Source organism: Protobothrops mucrosquamatus, unplaced genomic scaffold, assembly GCF_001527695.2.
Source record: "Protobothrops mucrosquamatus isolate PMUCROS unplaced genomic scaffold, P.Mucros_1.0 scaffold875, whole genome shotgun sequence".
Lineage (NCBI taxonomy): Eukaryota > Metazoa > Chordata > Lepidosauria > Squamata > Viperidae > Protobothrops > Protobothrops mucrosquamatus.
The window spans coordinates 347,323-364,984 of NW_015387129.1; the positions used below are offsets into that span (position 1 = coordinate 347,323).

A 17,662-nucleotide genomic window follows, 5' to 3' on the forward strand; every position below is an offset into this window, starting at 1 on the left:
GAGCTTTTAGAAATTCAAACAAGGATATGGCCTTTATTCTTTGATTAGCGGCTGGTGCTACAAGACTTACAAACAGACAAGATTCTAATTGTTTCATTGTGAATTATAAAGTAGCCATGGAGTTTGAACTCTGGTTTCATAACTGCAAACTAGTCCACTTTAACTAAACAAAGACTATTCCAGTTTTGAACAGATAACCTGAGAAAGCAGAAGAGAAAATCCTTAAATAGAAATTTGAAAATAGTACGACTGTTTTAAATCTAGAAGTCTATATTCATAATATAAAGAATCATGAACTCAATTCTATGAATCCAGTAGAACTTCTAACAGCAGGTCCAGTAAATTATGTGACATGACATACAGGTATTTAAAAAATCCACTTTGAATGTTTTCCATGCCAGGTTGCAAAGTCTACAAGGGTAATAAAAGCAATTTCCAAAAAGCTGTATAGTTTTGAATTCCAATCAATTGTTTATCTCAAGTACAAAATCATTTTTCCAAAAGAAGGAAGAAAACCTGGTTTGCTTCAGATGTTCTGGACTTTAACTTCTGTCACCTCTAACTAGTATGGTTAATTCTGGAAGGCACCAGTTGTCCTACCCTTTTGAAAGAATTATAACAGGAGATTTTGGCACAATCAAAAATGTCCTGTTTCTTAGTAAATATGTGCATTTATGCTATTACAATAAGCATCCAAGGAAAGCTATTATTTGGTAGTAAAAGCTTTTGGTATGATGGAGGATCAGACCAAATGGCAAAATTATATTGCAGGGCCTGGTATTTTTAATATTGTTTTCTGACAAAAATGCAGGATTTATAAATGTCTTTTTCGTATCTAATGTTACAACCTGACATTTTTTTACACTAGGAAAATAATTTCAAAATGTTTTAAGTTCTGCAAATTAAATATTAATTATATAACAGTTTCATGGATCTCTAAATAAACCAGCACTTTTTAGCACCATATTGAAGAAGCATGTAGTTTCAAAAAAAATTTTTACATTCAGAATCCATTAATATAAAACCAGCTTTTTGGAATTAAAAAGGATTCCATTCTTCAAAATTAAGCATTAAATTATTACATGATGGGAATTGTTTGAAAGCACATTGTTGGATATGCTAAACTGACATTTTCTCAAATTATAGTATTAACTGATGTTCTAATGACAACTCCTTTAACCAAATGGAGAGATAATAAAAATAATAATTTGTTCTCTAACCTAAAAAGGAATTTCAAGCACTTTTATAATAGAAAATTTAGGAAAAAATTGCAAAATAAATCTAACTTTAATTCTAAATTACATTTTATACAATGAAATAAAGTTCCAAATAAAAGACAACTGTGATTTATTAGATTCCCCCATGCTGTTCTATTAATATTACAGCATTGTAATTAGAGGTCAGGCTATAATAAAATATCCTATTTTCAAGATGATTGTGTTAAATAAATGATTTTAAAATAATATTGTCATCGTAAGTTTGTTTTGATGAGCATACACTTAAAAATATATTATTTTAACCAATGTTCTTTAGCCCAAATAGACAAACAGAGTTGTTCTATGGTCAGTGTGATTCAGATTTTCTATTTAAGGTGAGAAAGTCTTCAATTAAATCAGTGTCCTCTATATCTGTGCTCTTCACAAAAATTTTGATCTTCTTTTCCTAGGTGATATGCCCTCTTCAGATTTTATTGTTCCATTTACGAAGTTAGCTATAACACACAAAAAAAAGATAAACAGAGTATTAGGATTGGGATAGGTGGTATTAATAGCTATATATGTAATAAACAAAGCTTTTATTTCAGAAGTATAAGTTAGCAAATTGAAGATATTTAACACATACAACATATTTAAGTTAGGAATGCTAATACTTTTTGTGGATTATATCAAATAATGTTTTTCATAGAGAGAATGGCTTCTGCTTCATTTTGCTTCTATAACCTACTCTAACACAAGGAGTGAAGTCAATCTTTTATGTAACATTGGATAAGGTGTGGCCAATGATTAACAGGATCAGAGCTACACATTTTTCTTACCTGAGGCAACAAAAAACGTAATCAATGGAAATGGAGGAGATCATGTGCAGGACTAGATTGTTTTGTTAATGACAAAATAAGGCCTTAAAGGTTGCACAAATTTAAGGTACACATTTTACTCCTAAATCGCAAAAAAGCAAGTACAAAAGATTGGGAAGACTGTGGGTTAGCCATCACTCCTTTATGCCTATATTGGTGGATTAGCAAATAGTTGTATGCAGAAACTTAGGCATCTCTGGACAATTAGTTTTAATCTGTGATTGAATGGAACCTGACACAACCTCTACATGGTACAAAGTTAAAAATAACATCTTTTTACAAACTTGAGCGTGTACTATTTATGTGCTGTTATTGGAAATTCAAATTAAAAAAGGGGGGGCAGTTATAATAACTCTTTTGGTAGAAATGATAGTTTCCAAATCTTTTTATTCTGGGTTTTGAATGTACTTCCCCACTCTCCCTTACAGAACTTTTTTAGCTCAGAAATCATCTGAGGACCACAAACATCATTCCAAAACTTGTACTTTAAGTCCTGTAAGTATTTCTTGCCCTGACTAGTTCTGTGTAATTTCCATTTCTTATAAGTGATTCTTATAGTTAGCTGAAAACATTTATAAAAAATATCTGTACAGATTCCTGTATTGAGAGAATTGTGTTCAAATTCAAACCTGCTTAGCAGAGTCCATTAAACAATATTCACATCTTGAGAAGCTGGAAAGGTTATAATATAGTTTAATCTGTAGAATTGCCTTGACATGTCATGGGGAGCAAGTGACCATTTAAATCAGAAAACGGCTTCATGGACCAAGAAATAATCACCTGACCCCTAAAGGCCAATAAAGAAAAAGAAGGGGATCCAGTCAGGTTTTGGAGCAGGAAAAGTTGGGTGGGGTTGGAGAGGGTCAATGATAGTCTTAGATGAGGGGTTAGGCAAGATTAGTAAATTAGTTTTGTCTGTATTTTATATTTTTAAAACTGTATTGTGTTGAACTTAATTTCTTTTTAGCACTTTTAACAAAAAAAATTAAAAATTCTGGAGTTAACCATTTTTTATTTTTTATTTATTTTATTGATTTATTAAATTTATTTGCTGTCAATCTTGCTGTCATGCAACTCTGGGTAGTTTACAATTGGATAAATCTGTAGTATAAAAATTAAAACAATACAACACTGAAGCAATAAATACATTAAAATTAACGAGAAATAGCTAAGATGGAGGAGGGATATATAATAGAGTGGAGGTGAGATCTTCTAGTTAATCCAGTAACCACCTCCAGGATGACCAATGGCCTTCTAGCACCTATTTCCACTTGGCTGAAATACTGACTCCCAAAGTTTTTGTTTGGCTTCACTTTCTGTATTTAGCCCATATAAGATGAAGATTTTCCCCTCAACTCTCTAATGGTTTCCCAAAGGGCTAGTGTAGAAGGAAGAAAGTCGTTGATAATGAAAAAGTAGTAGAAGCAGTAAGAAATTTTCTAATCACTGTTCACTCCTAGGAATGTATTTTCTCAGAACGAAAGCACCTCAGAGGGTGGGGCTAGTTTGCCAATGAGGACACCTTTCTTGGCTAATTATACACCTAATGAGGCAATTACCTTTTGGGGCACTATCAATAATTCTACCTGAATAATCTGAAAGGGTTACTTTTTCTGAATCAGTATGCAACTGTACATAATTAGTAAATCTGCATACAAATTTGCAGAAATATGTCACCTTCCATATTTTATGTCTTTCCTGTATAATTGGGCAGAATTGGCATGCTCCAGATCCCATCCAATAAGTAATTGTATGAATTGGAACTGGGAATCATGCCTTTCTGTTGTCGTCCCTACCCTCTGAAGGAACATTTGCTCAAAGATCTATTTCAAACCTGTCTGAAAAAGCCCTTAAAATATGGCTCTTTCCCAAGTCTTAGATTAGACTGTGTTATCACTCCCATGTGCAGTATTGGCTTCTGGCCTGTGTTTTTCTGCTTGTAGTTTTAGTAATATTTTTAACATTGTACACTGCCCAGAGTTACTTAATAATTTAATACAGGTAGTCCTCACTTAACAACTGCCTGGTTTAGTGACTGTTCAAAGTTATGAATGTGCTGAAAAAGTAACTTTGTGAATGGTCCTTTGACTTTTGCAGTGTAACCAGTCACACGATCAAGATGTGGGCGCTTTGTAGCCGGTGGGTGCTCACAAGTGTTGCAGCATTCCATGGTCACATGATCATAATTTGTATGCTTTACAATAATCTTGCGACTAACAGAATCAATTTGAGAAGGCAGCAGTAACATTGCGACTCACAATTAGGTCTTGCTTAATGATCGCAGATAACTACAGGTGGCTTGACAGGTGTGGTGAAAGAGAGGTCATAAAGCCATATGATGTCTTAATAACTATTGCATCACTTAGTAGCAGAGTTGTCAGTCCCAACTGTGGTTGTTAAAAAATGACTATCTGTAAATAAATGTTTAACTTTGTATTATATAAAAATCATGTCAGATTTTGATCATTTAGAGCAGGGGTGTCAAACTCAATTTCATTGAGGGCCGCATCAGCATTGCGGTTGCTCTCAGGGGGCCGGGTGGGTGTGGCCAGGGTGGGTGCAGCATACTGGGTGGGCGTGGATGGAGTGAGTGTGACCTACTGGATGGGCATGGCCAGCTCTACATCGTTCCCGTCAAGGGTGCCTGTGGGGGCCTGGACAGGAGTGGGACAGATCTGAAGGTCTCTGGCAAAAGGGGGTAGGACTGGGGCAAGCACCAAGACATGGTCCATTTCTTCATTCCTCACAAAGGGTGACACCTCCCCAGCATGCACCCAGGGGGCGAGGCCGACACGGCAGGGGCTAGTTCCTTGCTGTTTCTAGACGGCCTTGTGGAGCTAAGACTGAATATGTTTCAGCATAGATGGCCACCACAAAATTGTACATTGGCTCCTGGCCGGCCTGGGCCAGGGCCAAGGCAGCGGGGGCCGTTCCCTCACTGTTTCCAGGATGGCTTCGCAGGCCACATGAAACCACTTCACGGGCCGCATCCGGCCCCCGGGCCTTGTGTTTGACATGTCTGATTTAGAGGTAACAGTAACATTCTATACCACAATTCTCCATCCAATATTTAAAAAGGAAACAAAGTGGTGTTATTTAACTAGCAACTGTCACTCTAGTAATGTACATTTGTGATTTTGATACCAGTATAAATATGAGGGCTATACTTACATCTACAGGACTCTTTTTTTGTTGACTTAATTTTTGTGTTTGTTTTTTTCTTAGGAATTTGATTCTGTGCATGTTCTCTCCATTTCTTTAACTGGAAATTGATGAATTTCCACATCATCCAAGCCTGAGTCAAACAAATTGCAGCCAGACAGCTAATTCTAATTAGTTTAACATAAAAAAGTTATATAGTTAGAATAATAGTGTTATGGTTTTTGAGATCATCTCTAAAGATGGACAATCCAAAAAATAAAGTTACTCATACAATCCAAATGCTTTCTGATCATAGGCTAGCACATATCATATGTCTTTAAAGAGCATACATTTCTAGATACTATGACATATGTTTAAGATCATGGCTATTACAGTTGGAAACTGTGTTTTGCATCAATATTGCTCCAATTTGCATGTGCTATATCAAATAGCTGAAAATTTCTTTTCCAATAAGCATTCAAGGCAGAAAGTATATGAACAGACGATATATAAAAATTGGATTTTGTTATTTAAATTGTTTTATTTATAAAACTTTAACATGAATATATATATTTGAATGCATTTGAGAATCAATTTGGTCTAGAGGTTAAGGTACCAGGCTAGAAACAAGAGGCTTTGAAATTTAATCTTGATCTAGGCACAAAGCCAGTTGGATGATTTGGAATCAGCCACTCTCTCTCTGTCTTAGAAATGGCAAACTACTTCTGAAAATGTTGCCAAGAAAACTGCTAGTTTAGACTGTTGTCAGGAAACTATAATGATTGGAGGGCATCCTTCCTGCCCTCAAAAAAGGCATGTATTGGAAAAATAAAGATAGCTATGAAGTTTACAGTGGTACCTTGTTTGCTATTAGGGCACATAAAATGCTGAAGTTTCATATGTTACAAAGAATACAGTAATGCATTCTTATGATTGTTTAATATGACCAACATTATAAGAATAGACTTAAAGTTTCTGAGATAGGTTTACATGTTATCTTCCAAAATAAATGGTAGTTTAAATAGAAATAAGAATAAAGAAAGACTATTTTTCCTAGCCACAATTTTCTACTACTGTGAATGTAAAGAATATTCTAAAAAAGCTATTCCGTTAAAACTTATACCTAATTGTGAGTATGTTGAAATTTCCTTCTGCTACAGAAAAGCCAGAGTTTTCTGCTTTTGTGAGACCAAATCCAAAGGTGAGAACTGACAAAGTCAGGGTCAAAAGACGAGCCATTACAAATAAAAGTGCCCAAAGGGTAAATCTGAAAAAAAAAGACAATTATTTCGCTATCAGTTGCTTTATATCACTAAATAATATGAGCACAGCTGTATCATGGGTATGACCAATAAAAAAAGCCTTATACTTTTACTAGACATTGTAAGAGCATATCCATAACATCAGGCATTATAACAGAAAACATTACTTTTAAAAACAGTAACTACCTCATAGAATAAAAGCCAAAGAAGAAAGCAAATCATTTTAAAGGCATAAGACAAATAAAATTCAAATCTTAATTTTAGTTGAACAAAAGTACTCTTAATAACCAAACATGTATTTAGCAAGTGAGAAATCTAGGTCTGTGAAGAATGTCTGCAAAATCAGTATGTTTGTATGAAGTTTTCAGGAAGGCTAAGTGCTTTTGAACAAAATTTTTAATTTTTTCCCCAAAAAACAAAAATACCCCAGTGGCACTAAAATGTCTTACATTAGCAAAACAATGCTTATTAGTGAAATCATAAAATGGATTAAATAAGTAGTTGATACAAAATTATTCAACAGGGCATGAAACTAAATTTGGAGGAAATGTTTTTAGAAATTCCACTGAAAATGAAGAGTGGATGATGGGTAGAGATCATTTTAGTTATTTGTGAAAAGTCTTGATCTTTCTTGGTGATATACTACAAGCAAGACCTTTAAGACCAATCTTAAATGAAGACAAGTTTTTCAAGTAATCTGATTCTAAAATGTTTTTTATTTTTGCAAATATAGTAAAAGAAATAATAACCTACAGGCTGACAAGGACTAAGAAAACTGTAAAAAAGGAAACTAAATTAATTATCTGACAGTAACATGAAAATTTAAAAACAAGATTACCCTTTCTGTTTATTCTCATCACTGAAGTAGAAAAGACGTGAAGCGTGAAAAATGAGCTCTACAAGATAATGAGGTATCAGCAAAATTAGACCCAAGCGCTGAAGGCTGAAACAGTAAAAATAAATATTTCATTCTGAATAGTATTCATTCATTAACAATGTTCAACAGCAATGAATTAGGTTCAGTGTATCTTACATATCAGAGAATTAGTTGTGCTATCAGGATGAGCATTCTATGGCTTGTAAAGCCATGATCAAATCCGATAGATTAACTATGACACAAAAATACTAAATATTTTTTTAATAGAATATTGACAAATAGTTTTTGAGTTACGACTGCAACTGAAACCAGAATTTTGGTTGCTAAGTAAGGTGTTAATTGAATCACACACAATTTTACAACCTTTTTTGCCATGGTTGTTAAGCAAATCTGGTTGCCAAGTGCCCAAATTTTGATCACGATTGTGGGGTTGCGGTGACAGTCATAATTGTGAGGAACAGTTGCAAGTCACTGTTTTGAGTGCTGTTGTAACTTTAAATGGTCACTAAGCCTATGGTTATAAGTTGAAGACTACCTGTAATATATTGAACAGTATTTTGGACAATATAAAAGATAAATCCTTGATGGAGGTCTAGAAATATGATAATAAATAAATAAATAAATAAATGCTTACTTCAAGATATAGGCACCAGATATATGGGCAATATAAAGACAAATATAGTGCAACTGTCTTGGAATATCTTCCTAGAAATACGGAATGGAAAAGATAAACATGTTACAAAAATAAAAGCAAACATTTTAATATGTGTTAGTTTTCCTTGTTCTGTACAGTTTTGCATTGTAATAACTTATGAATAGCTTTCTTATTGAAAGGAAGTTTTTCAATCAGTTTTTTTTCAAAAGCACCATTAACAAGGGCATAAATAAGCTGAAAGCCAAAATAATATATTGCATTATCTTACCTATCCAACAATATATTCCAAGTTGGTGGAAGTACTTTTCTCTCCATTATTTCTTTTCCTTATTTAAAATATCATGCTATATTATTATAAATGAAAGTAAATAAAAGAAATATAATGCCTGAATTAAAGTTACCATTTATACCTTTCTAATCTTTTGGAAGTACAGTTCTGGAAGTGCATGGAGCCAATAGGCAATTTGGCAAATATAGAAGAATTTAACCTGAAAACTAAAAAGAAAAGTATATATATAAAAGCTGTATACATAGCATTCAATAATTATCATTGCCATTCAAATCATCATAAGAATTAAAAGCCATGAACCCAATTTTAAATTGTTTAGGTAAGCCAAAATTGTTCAAACAACTTCATACATTGTTTTTATACTCCCACTTTCCCTCTGTAATCTAAGATTGGAAGGCAAGTTTGGAATGGCTAAACTTAAACCTCAATAAAGTATTTCAAACATTTTCAAGAAAGTGTTAACATTAAAAAAAAATCCATTCTTTTTGGACAAGGAATGGGCAGGTAGAGAGGAGGACATCAAGACTAGAAGTTAAATACACAGTGAATATCACTAGAATCTGCATTTAAATTGAAGGATTTTTAAAGAAAATAATATAAGATAAAGTATGTGAATAGTTATAGAACAGTAAGAGATATAAGATACTAACTGTAAAGACTTTTGCAGCAAGCAGTTGGAAGAACAATGTACAGGTGACTAGTTGAAACTTACACATACATTTTTATACATAAATATACATGCCAAAAGAGTCTAATACTAATTAACACTTTGTAGACTTCACTGTCTAAAAACATTCATATCCTAATATAAATGCTTTAAAAATAGTTCCTTGACAATTGGTTCATAGATCTGCCCATGTTCCATCTCTAATACTCAGATGCCTGGGAATTAATAACCTAGATATGTTTGTTAATTTGAACAAGCAAGCAAAATGCCTAACACAAATAAAAGAACAAATAAAAAAGCTTACAACATATGAGAATGAGGATAATCCTTCCATAACAAAGTTGGATTTGTTGTAAATTCTTCCTAAGGAGAAAAATATAAGGTTAAAGGATTTGATATATTTTAGGCAAATGTTCATTTAAATTAATTTCCAAAAAGATAACTTGACTTACTTACTGCAGACAAAATACTTGCTCCCCATACAAATGAAAATAAGTAGAAAAAGGCTAGTTGTCCTGACTCATTGAATTTGCTATGTTTTGTTTTTGACAAGTGGAGACGTCTATTAATTTTCTAGGAAAAAAACAAACAAACATCAGAAGTATTAATTTAATCATGTTCAATTTTTTCTAGTGAATATGTTATCCTCCCCAAGAAGAATGCTAGATTATCTCTAGTTCAGCATTTATATCCCAATACTACAAAATGCTAAGCTGGACTTTTCCCTTCATATTTCTTATTAGGCAAGTGAATGTTAAAGTATGACCCACATAGTCTAATAGCTGCTGTTTAAGTATTAGAAAAACAAACTACGTATAAAGCAAATTACCACTCTTTGTGCCACACAGGCATTTGAGTTTCACAGTCCAATCTAGAACCCAAGACTATATACAATGCCCCAAATGAATTTGTCTTGGATCTTAATTGAGACATTGGTTTTGTATCTATATACCAGGGGTGTCAAACTGCCGGCTGCACCCACCCCAGCTCCGGCAATGCAAAAAAAGTCGCGATGTGTTGCTGTTGTGGCTCCGTCCTGTGGGTCCCTATCATCGGAGGAGGAAGGCTCTGAACATGAAGGAGAGGAGATGGCCAGGCCTCCCTCTCCAGGACCTTCCCCTCTGGTGCGGCCTTCGGAGTCTTCCGACGGAGAGGAGATTGGCCAGGAGCCAGGTGTTTCTGGGATCGGCCAGGAGCCAGGTGCTTCTGGGATTGGCCAGGAGCCAGGTGTGTCGGACTCTGAGGAGGATACGTCTTGGCTGGATCCACGCCAGCATCGGAGGGACAAACGTGCGCAGCAGCTAAAACGTCGTGCCAGAGATTTCAGCTGAGTCACTGGGCCACACCCCACAGGCTATATAAGCAAGGGGTGTGCCGTTTGAAACTCTTGTGACGAACAATACTGAATCTTCTGTTGTAGCACTCCGGAATTATCCTGGACTTGATTTGTATTTGTACTGTGAGTTATCAGTAAAGATCTTGGCAGGCAGCCACGGAGTTGCTGCCAAGTGTTTATCTGTGTTTGGCAGTGCTGAGCAGTCTTTTAGCCCTCGGCTGACTGGTTGGGGGGTGTGAGTCGGACGGGGGACAGAATAGTTGCGACACGTCACTTGACAGGCGAGTTTGACACCTGTGCTCCATACCAATGATGGTGAACCTTTTAGAGACCGAGTGCCCAAACCGCAATCCAAAATCCACTTATTTGTTGCAAAGTGCCAGGGCTGCATCAGCATTGTGGTGCCCTCAGGGGGGACAGGTGGGCGTGGCTCACTGGGTGGGCGTGGCTGTGATGGTCACAGCAGACTGGGTGTGGCTTGGGTGAGCATGGCCACCTCGATGTTGCTCATGGGATGGAGGCCTGTGGGGGCCAGCAGGGTTGGGGGAGATCCAAGGGGTCTCTGGCGGGTGGAGTGGTGGGCAGGAGGCGAGGTGGGGCCGCTCTTCTGGGCAGCAGCGACGGCCTAATGGACCTGTGTGAGCTGCTGGCGGCAGCACGCGTGCCCACAGAGAGGGCTCTGAGTGCCACCTCTGGCACGCGTGCCATAGGTTTGCCACCACTGCTCTATACTATTTATTTATTTATTTTATTTATTTTATTTGATTTATATCCCGCCCTTCTCCCAACGGGACTCAGGGCGGCTCACAACATATTAAAAAACATAAACACATTTACAACCCCACCCAAGTAAAACCAATTAAAACCGAATATTTAAAGCTGTGCTATTTAAAATTACTCTTAAGATGCTTTCACATTCAAGGCACTATTACATGCTCACATTTCTATTTTTTTCCACAACCATTACCCTTTGTGCTGGGTTGAACTGAAGCTAAGGGATTGGCCCAAAGTTACTCAATCAGCTTTCATGCCTAAGAGAGGACTAGATTTTCTGATATCTCGATTTTCAGTCCAGTACTTTAACTACTATATCAAATGGGATCTTATATCTTTCATATCCAATAGTAGAGCATATTATTTAATAAGTGCATCTTGAAGAAATTGGAACTGAATTGATTTCACATATTCACATTTATCTAATAATTGTAAACTTACATCTAGTATATATTCCTGAATCACTGCATGCAAAATAATGGCTATAAGCATGTAGAAGAAGATGGTGGCCATGTCTTTTGGACCATACTCATAGAAATGAACTGGGTCAGATCCATCATCTGAAATGCACAATATCTTACTATTAATAGCAGTACAGGCTATACTTAGAATCTTATTATACAGCAGGAGAACATGCAGAAAACAAATTTTCAACAGTGTTTTCCCCTTACATCTCTGCAATAAATTCTGATTTAAAATCTATAAATTCATGTTGTACATCCTTTAATATGTTTTTATAACATATTCATTATTTGGAGAAAAACAGCACAACAGAATTTTGTAATAAAAATGCAGAGAATCAGGCTATACAGTAGCATTTAGGCAAAATCATTTAAGACCGCAACCCTACATATAATCTAGCACACCTACACATGCACATATATACATTTGGAGGTGAATAATCTAAGAGAATGTCTGAGTAAACATGTAGAAGACATTACTGAAAAATATTTTTAAAAATGAAAACTAGACATAGAACAGATTTTATATTTACCTATGTTGTATGTAACATTGTATTGTACAGTTATAAACATGATGGCATATTTGGATGTAACCTAAAATTTAAAACAGAGAAAAATAAGTTATTAATCTCTTTGCTATACACTTTTTCTGAAGTTGCTATTAAAATTTATATTTATTATGATTGCTGCAACTATTTAAGTTTCATTGTTGTAGAATTCCTCCCAGCAGTGATGGCATTTCTATAGCCTAACAAAACTGCCAATTTAAGAACTGAACAAGACTGGAGATGATCTTATTGACTACTAAAGGATCAGATCTGAGACATAGGTTTTGAAAGTATAATTATCAAGACTAATAATACAAACTGTTGCATATTTTTCCTTGCTTATTGATTAATCAAGCAATCATACTGAATCACAATATAGTATTTATATAATAAAATGCAATGTAAAATAAATACAACATATCAGTCAGGATACAAATAAAAGATATCAGGACACAGAAAAGCTGTTCAGTAAAATATTCAAATAAGATCACCACCTTGACAATTAACTTCAAAATGATCTAATTAAGAAGTTATCTGATGAATGACTTCAGCTATAAACCTGTCAGTCTTTTTTACTGCCCACACATATGTATCTTGAAAGAAGTAAGGCAGCCTATTGATGGGGTCCAAGTGAGCTGTCCTGTTGATTAGTGGCTCTAAATGCTGCCCTTTGGCTGAGGTGTATAGCTGGCAATCAAATACAGTATGTGTGATATTTTAATGCATTTAATGGAATTGCCTGTGTTTTACAATAGAATTCAGGAGCTCAAATCTCTCTGGTTGAGGCTGTTCTTTGGCCCTGTGTCAGGACTACTGTTGGGTATTTGTCTAGTCGGAAAGCCTTTTATTCTAGGCCAATCATTTTAAGGATTTGATGTTAGCAAGTGTCTCTATGTCAACCTAAATACCATACTGTTTGAAAGTGCTCTTGGTTTGATGGCTGTGCATTTGTTCAGTGACCAAAGTTACTACAGTGCTGAACAAAATGGTAGTTACAGCGGATCCTTGAAATTATAGCTGTTGCAATGCTGCCCCCCCCCATCTCTGCCTTTTTGCTGGCCTGCACTCTGCCACTATCTACCCTGTTGCACCTACAAACTTTCAACTCCTCTTCTGAGCTTCACACACATTCTGATTTGGAATTACTGAGAAATATTTAAGTCATTTGTAGAATTATCTGGAAGTCACCTATCCTTAATCTCAACTGTTTCATCTTGGAGTCTTATATCCAGTTAATTCATTGGTATCTTATTTCTTTTCAGAATAACATTTGATACGCATATACTGTATGTACATGCAATCAATCATGTAACACAATACTATTGGCTAATAAGAGAGGAAAAAGAACTTGAAAGAATACATAGTGTGTATAAATATAATTTAGAGTACATAAAAATGCAATGGTTGTGAGCCATCCAGAGTTCCGGTTCTAAGATGGGTGGTCATACATCTATAATCTTACAAATGAGTACAATTAAAAAATAAAAAATAAAAAGATTTTCTCATTCTCAAATGGTAGTAATGGGAAAAAGAACCAATTAAGACAGCTATTTGCAATCCCTTCTACCTAAATGCTTCTTGCTATTATTGTTCACATTGTTTTTCTGCACAGCTTGCATATAATGCTTTGAACTATAGCTCCTTCAGTGATATTTTTAAATAAGTAGCCCAGAAGCATTAGTGGCAATAAAGTTTCAACCAGTCTTTGTGACATGCCAATTATTCTTTTAATTAAAATAATTTCTGAAAATAAATCAAAAAGTTGAAAGGGCCAAGGTGATCAATGAGCATCAAAGATGGTATCAACTGATACACAGGTAATCCTCAACTTACAACAGTTCATTTAGTGACCATTCAAAGTTAAACGGCACTGAAAAAAGACTTATGACCATTTTTCAAACTTATGACAATTGCAGCATCCCAACAGTCACGCGATCAAAATTGAGACACCTTGCAACTGATCCATATTTATAATGGTTGCATTGTCCTAGGATCGTGATCTCCTTTTGTGACCTTTTGATAAGCAAAGTCAATGGGGAATTCAGATTCACTTAACAAACATGGTACTAACACTTGCAGTGATTCACTTAACAAATGTGGCAAGAAAAGTTGTAAAATGAGGCAAAATTCACTTAACAAATGTCTCACTTAGCAACAGAAATATTGGGCCTAATTCTGGTCATAAATTTAGGACTACTTGTACTAAGTTCCATTTTGGATAAGTAATTTTATGATAACTGAAACCAATACAATCTACTAGTTAAGATATTAGATGATCACAAAATAACTTTGGGTCAATCATTCTCTTATTCAAATTTACCATATTTATTATTGTGGGGACAAAGTAGAAGATATATCCCATTATGCCAACTTGAGTTCCCTCTCAAAAACAATTAATTTTTTGGAGTAACACAGAACTGGATTCATCTGGATCAGTGGTTCTCAAAATGTGGTCTGGAGAGTTCTATAGATCTTCATATAAATACATGACTCACTCTTAATTCCTAGTAGTGTAAATATGAATAGATATAATGCACAAAGTCAAAGCTCTTCGGGGTCCTCAATCATTTTTAAGAACATAACTAAAATGTTTAGTTTGAATGAATGAATGAAACTAAAATGTTTTAAGAACCATTTATCTACATCAAGCATGTCAAACTCGCGACGTCACGCAACGTATCGGAGCTTTTTCGCCATTGCCGGCAATGGGGTGGGCGTGGCTCTGGTATGATGAAACCAGCCCGTGGGCCGGCAGTTTGACACCCCTGATCTACATCAACCTCTTGTCAAATGTGGGAATTTATACCTTAGTGTTTCCTAACATAAATGCATAAAGTTTAATTCTTTGAATTCCTCAGTCAACACAGCCATTGCTGAGAATTCTGGGAAGTTCATACAATTAACTATGTCTGGATTAGGAAAGACTGTTTTTAGTTTCTGCTTATAAATGTCTAACAAAAGAGATTCTACTAGCAAGCCAAGGCCACCTGTTCCACTGTTGAAGAACCTGGGTAAAGAAATTCTAAAGTGCATTGAAATCCTTTTCTTTTTGTCAGAATCTTGCTCTACTTTCTATGTAGCAGCCAACAGCCAGCATCCGAAAAGACTGCCAATCCCTGTGATAATTCTTCAAATATTTTATTAGGTTCTCCAATTATATCATTATTTCAGTTCTTCCTAAACTAAGCTTAATTCCTTCAACAGACTGATCTTTGGATTTCTTAGCACCAATTTTACTTTAGTTCAGATATGGCCCAGTTTGCATTTGAAGAATATTAACAACATGACAAAACAACTTAAAAAACATATAATAAGTTTCAAATTAATAGTGGAGGAAAGGGGAAACACGATTCAGGGAAAGCCTTAAAAAGACATGGTTTCATATATAAACCAAATTTATTATATATTTATCTTCCTGTTTTCTATAAATCCTAGCATTGTTCAAGGCTTCATTTTTAATTAATCACTCATAACAGCTTTTTATTTAAAGAAACAAATTTATACTTGTGGCAGTCCGTCCATATTTAATATTCGGGTATTAAACTTCCAATTGCATTCTGTGGCTTGGTGACTCAGGGAGTGAATATCATTATGTAAATTTAGACACCCCTGAGATGTGACTGTTTATAAGCTTATCAGCAAGACATGAGACTGTGATTGTCATAGGGGATGCAATTGGATAAGTACCTTGCATTTGTATCTTGCTGTCAAGATTAGTCTCTGCCAATGAAATGTGTAAGCAAAAAATAGTCCACTTAATTCTTAATATCAGCATTAACTCTCCTATACACCATTGGGTCTGTAAGAGATTTATCTTGTTCCAAATAAATATGGTCAAACTCACCAAACGCCAAGCTCTCCAGTGGAATTATCTACTATTAGTAGCTATCAAACCAATTAAGATCAGCAGTATGCCTAACGCTACTGCTTATTCATAAGGACCAAACCCCAAGCATAATCACATAAGCCCAGTAGGAGCAATATCACACTCTAGAGCAGTGGTTCTCAACCTTTTTAATGCCGTGACCCCAACCGGTCATAAGTCGAGGACTAAACTGGTTGTAAGTTGAGGACTAAACCGGTCGTAAGTCAAGGACTACCCAACCGGTCGTAAGTCAAGGACTTTCCCTGCCCGGGAGCGCTGCGCATGCGTGGTTCCGCCCCCTGCGCCGGCCGAGGCGTAGCTGGCAAGCGGCAGAGACGGAGCAGGCCGACCACCAGCTGGCCCAGCCCAAGGGAGGTAAGGCACCCGCCGGAAAAGGGGAAAAAAATGGCGGACAGCCTTGCTTGGCGACCCCCAAGAAATGGTCGATCGACCCCAAATGGGGTCGCGACCCACAGGTTGAGAACCACTGCTCTAGAGTCTAGACTGTTTATGATACTTAACTTACAATCTATAAACTCTTCCTAAACCAGCCACCCACCCGTTTTGGGAAATCATTCTTCATCTTCTCAGAACATTTCATTTTTTTATATGAAACCCAGGATTGTATTCCAGGGCTGAAATTTAGTACTAGGACCGAGTCCTAACACCGTCACCAGTTCTAAAGGGAAACAAGAGGACACAAGTGGGAAAAAGACCACTGTACATCCCATTTCATATGATTTTTTTAGTACGATATTAAACGAGACCCATTTCCTTCTCTGTGGAATAACGAAAGACTCAACTATTTTTCTACAGGTATCGCAAATTGGTCCATGATATTTTATTCCCCCCCCCCCCGCCCCGCAGCCTTCGAAAGCGGCTTGGCTGGCTTGCAAATTATCTCCTCAGTGAGACTGCCACTTTAATTCCCCTGCTCTTTGGCGGCGGCGGCGAAGAGAACCCAGCCAGGATGCCTAGCGGTTAGAGCTTAGAGCCTTAGACGTTGAGGCTCGGCCTTTGCCAAGAAGCCTCGCACAGGATACGCCTTATGTACGTCAGCACGTAAGAGGGGAGCGCGACCGTGAGAATGAGCAGCCTGAGGGAAAACAGTAACAGGAGAGGAGGAAGCGCCAGAGCTCGAGAGAAGGGCGGGGCCGCACTTGAACCGGGGAGGGGAGGGAGGAAAGGGGGCGTGCCTCGAGCCCGCGCGCTGCCGCTTCCTCCCCGGCCCTGTATAGTAAGGATACCTCGAACATGAGCCCCAACAGGAGGCCCATGGCCAGGCAGGACACAGCATCCGCGTGGTTCTGGATAACGAACTCATGGCTCAAGACTGGCGGACTCTTGTTTTTCTTCCGCAGTCCCATAGCGGCAGAGGTTTCCGAGAGTGGGAAACTCCAGTACCCAAGTTGAGGGTGAAGTACGGATGAAGAGCTGCAGCTCCTCTACTCGCTCAACAATCCCTCGCTCTTCACCTCACGCCCAGTAAACACCAGCGACTCTTGGCCCTTTCCCCCCCCACCACCACTCTTATCCGCCCTGCTTTCCACGCTTGGCCAATCAACATGCGGGATAAAAGTGAGTGATAGGCTCAGCAGCTAATCGCCAGCCTTAAACTGGGAGGCAAGCTTTCTAGGGGTGGAGCTCCAAAGAGATTCTGAGGCTGGTCAACGGTCGAAACGGCAGCGGGGGAGGGGAAAGAGAGGGTGCGTG

At 36.9% G+C, this 17,662-nt stretch overlaps 1 protein-coding gene across 1 annotated transcript; it reads right to left on the reverse strand.

The window, feature by feature from the left end:
- Positions 1-509: 509 nt before the first annotated feature.
- On the reverse strand, positions 510-17,439 carry LOC107290353 (translocating chain-associated membrane protein 1-like 1). The gene is made up of 11 exons (XM_015819227.1): positions 17,197-17,439; positions 12,070-12,130; positions 11,517-11,635; positions 9,422-9,538; positions 9,270-9,328; positions 8,420-8,504; positions 7,989-8,059; positions 7,316-7,420; positions 6,339-6,482; positions 5,246-5,403; positions 510-1,711 (listed from the first exon to the last, which is right to left on the reverse strand). The coding sequence occupies exons 1-11, from the start codon at positions 17,314-17,316 to the stop codon at positions 1,638-1,640; spliced, it is 1,113 nt and encodes a 370-aa protein (XP_015674713.1). The 5' UTR covers positions 17,317-17,439; the 3' UTR covers positions 510-1,637.
- Between the last annotated feature and the right edge of the window lie 223 nt (positions 17,440-17,662).

Excerpts from the sequence above, each read along its gene's own strand:
- LOC107290353 (XM_015819227.1), bottom strand. The coding sequence starts at position 17,316 with ATGGGACTGCGGAAGAAAAACAAGAGTCCGCCAGTCTTGAGCCATGAG. Across the intron at positions 9,539-11,516 it reads TTCAGGAATATATACTAGAT|AAAATTAATAGACGTCTCCA; the intron begins GTAAGTTTACAA and ends TTTTTTTCCTAG. Across the intron at positions 8,505-9,269 it reads TATCCTCATTCTCATATGTT|TTTTCAGGTTAAATTCTTCT; the intron begins GTAAGCTTTTTT and ends TTTTCTTTTTAG.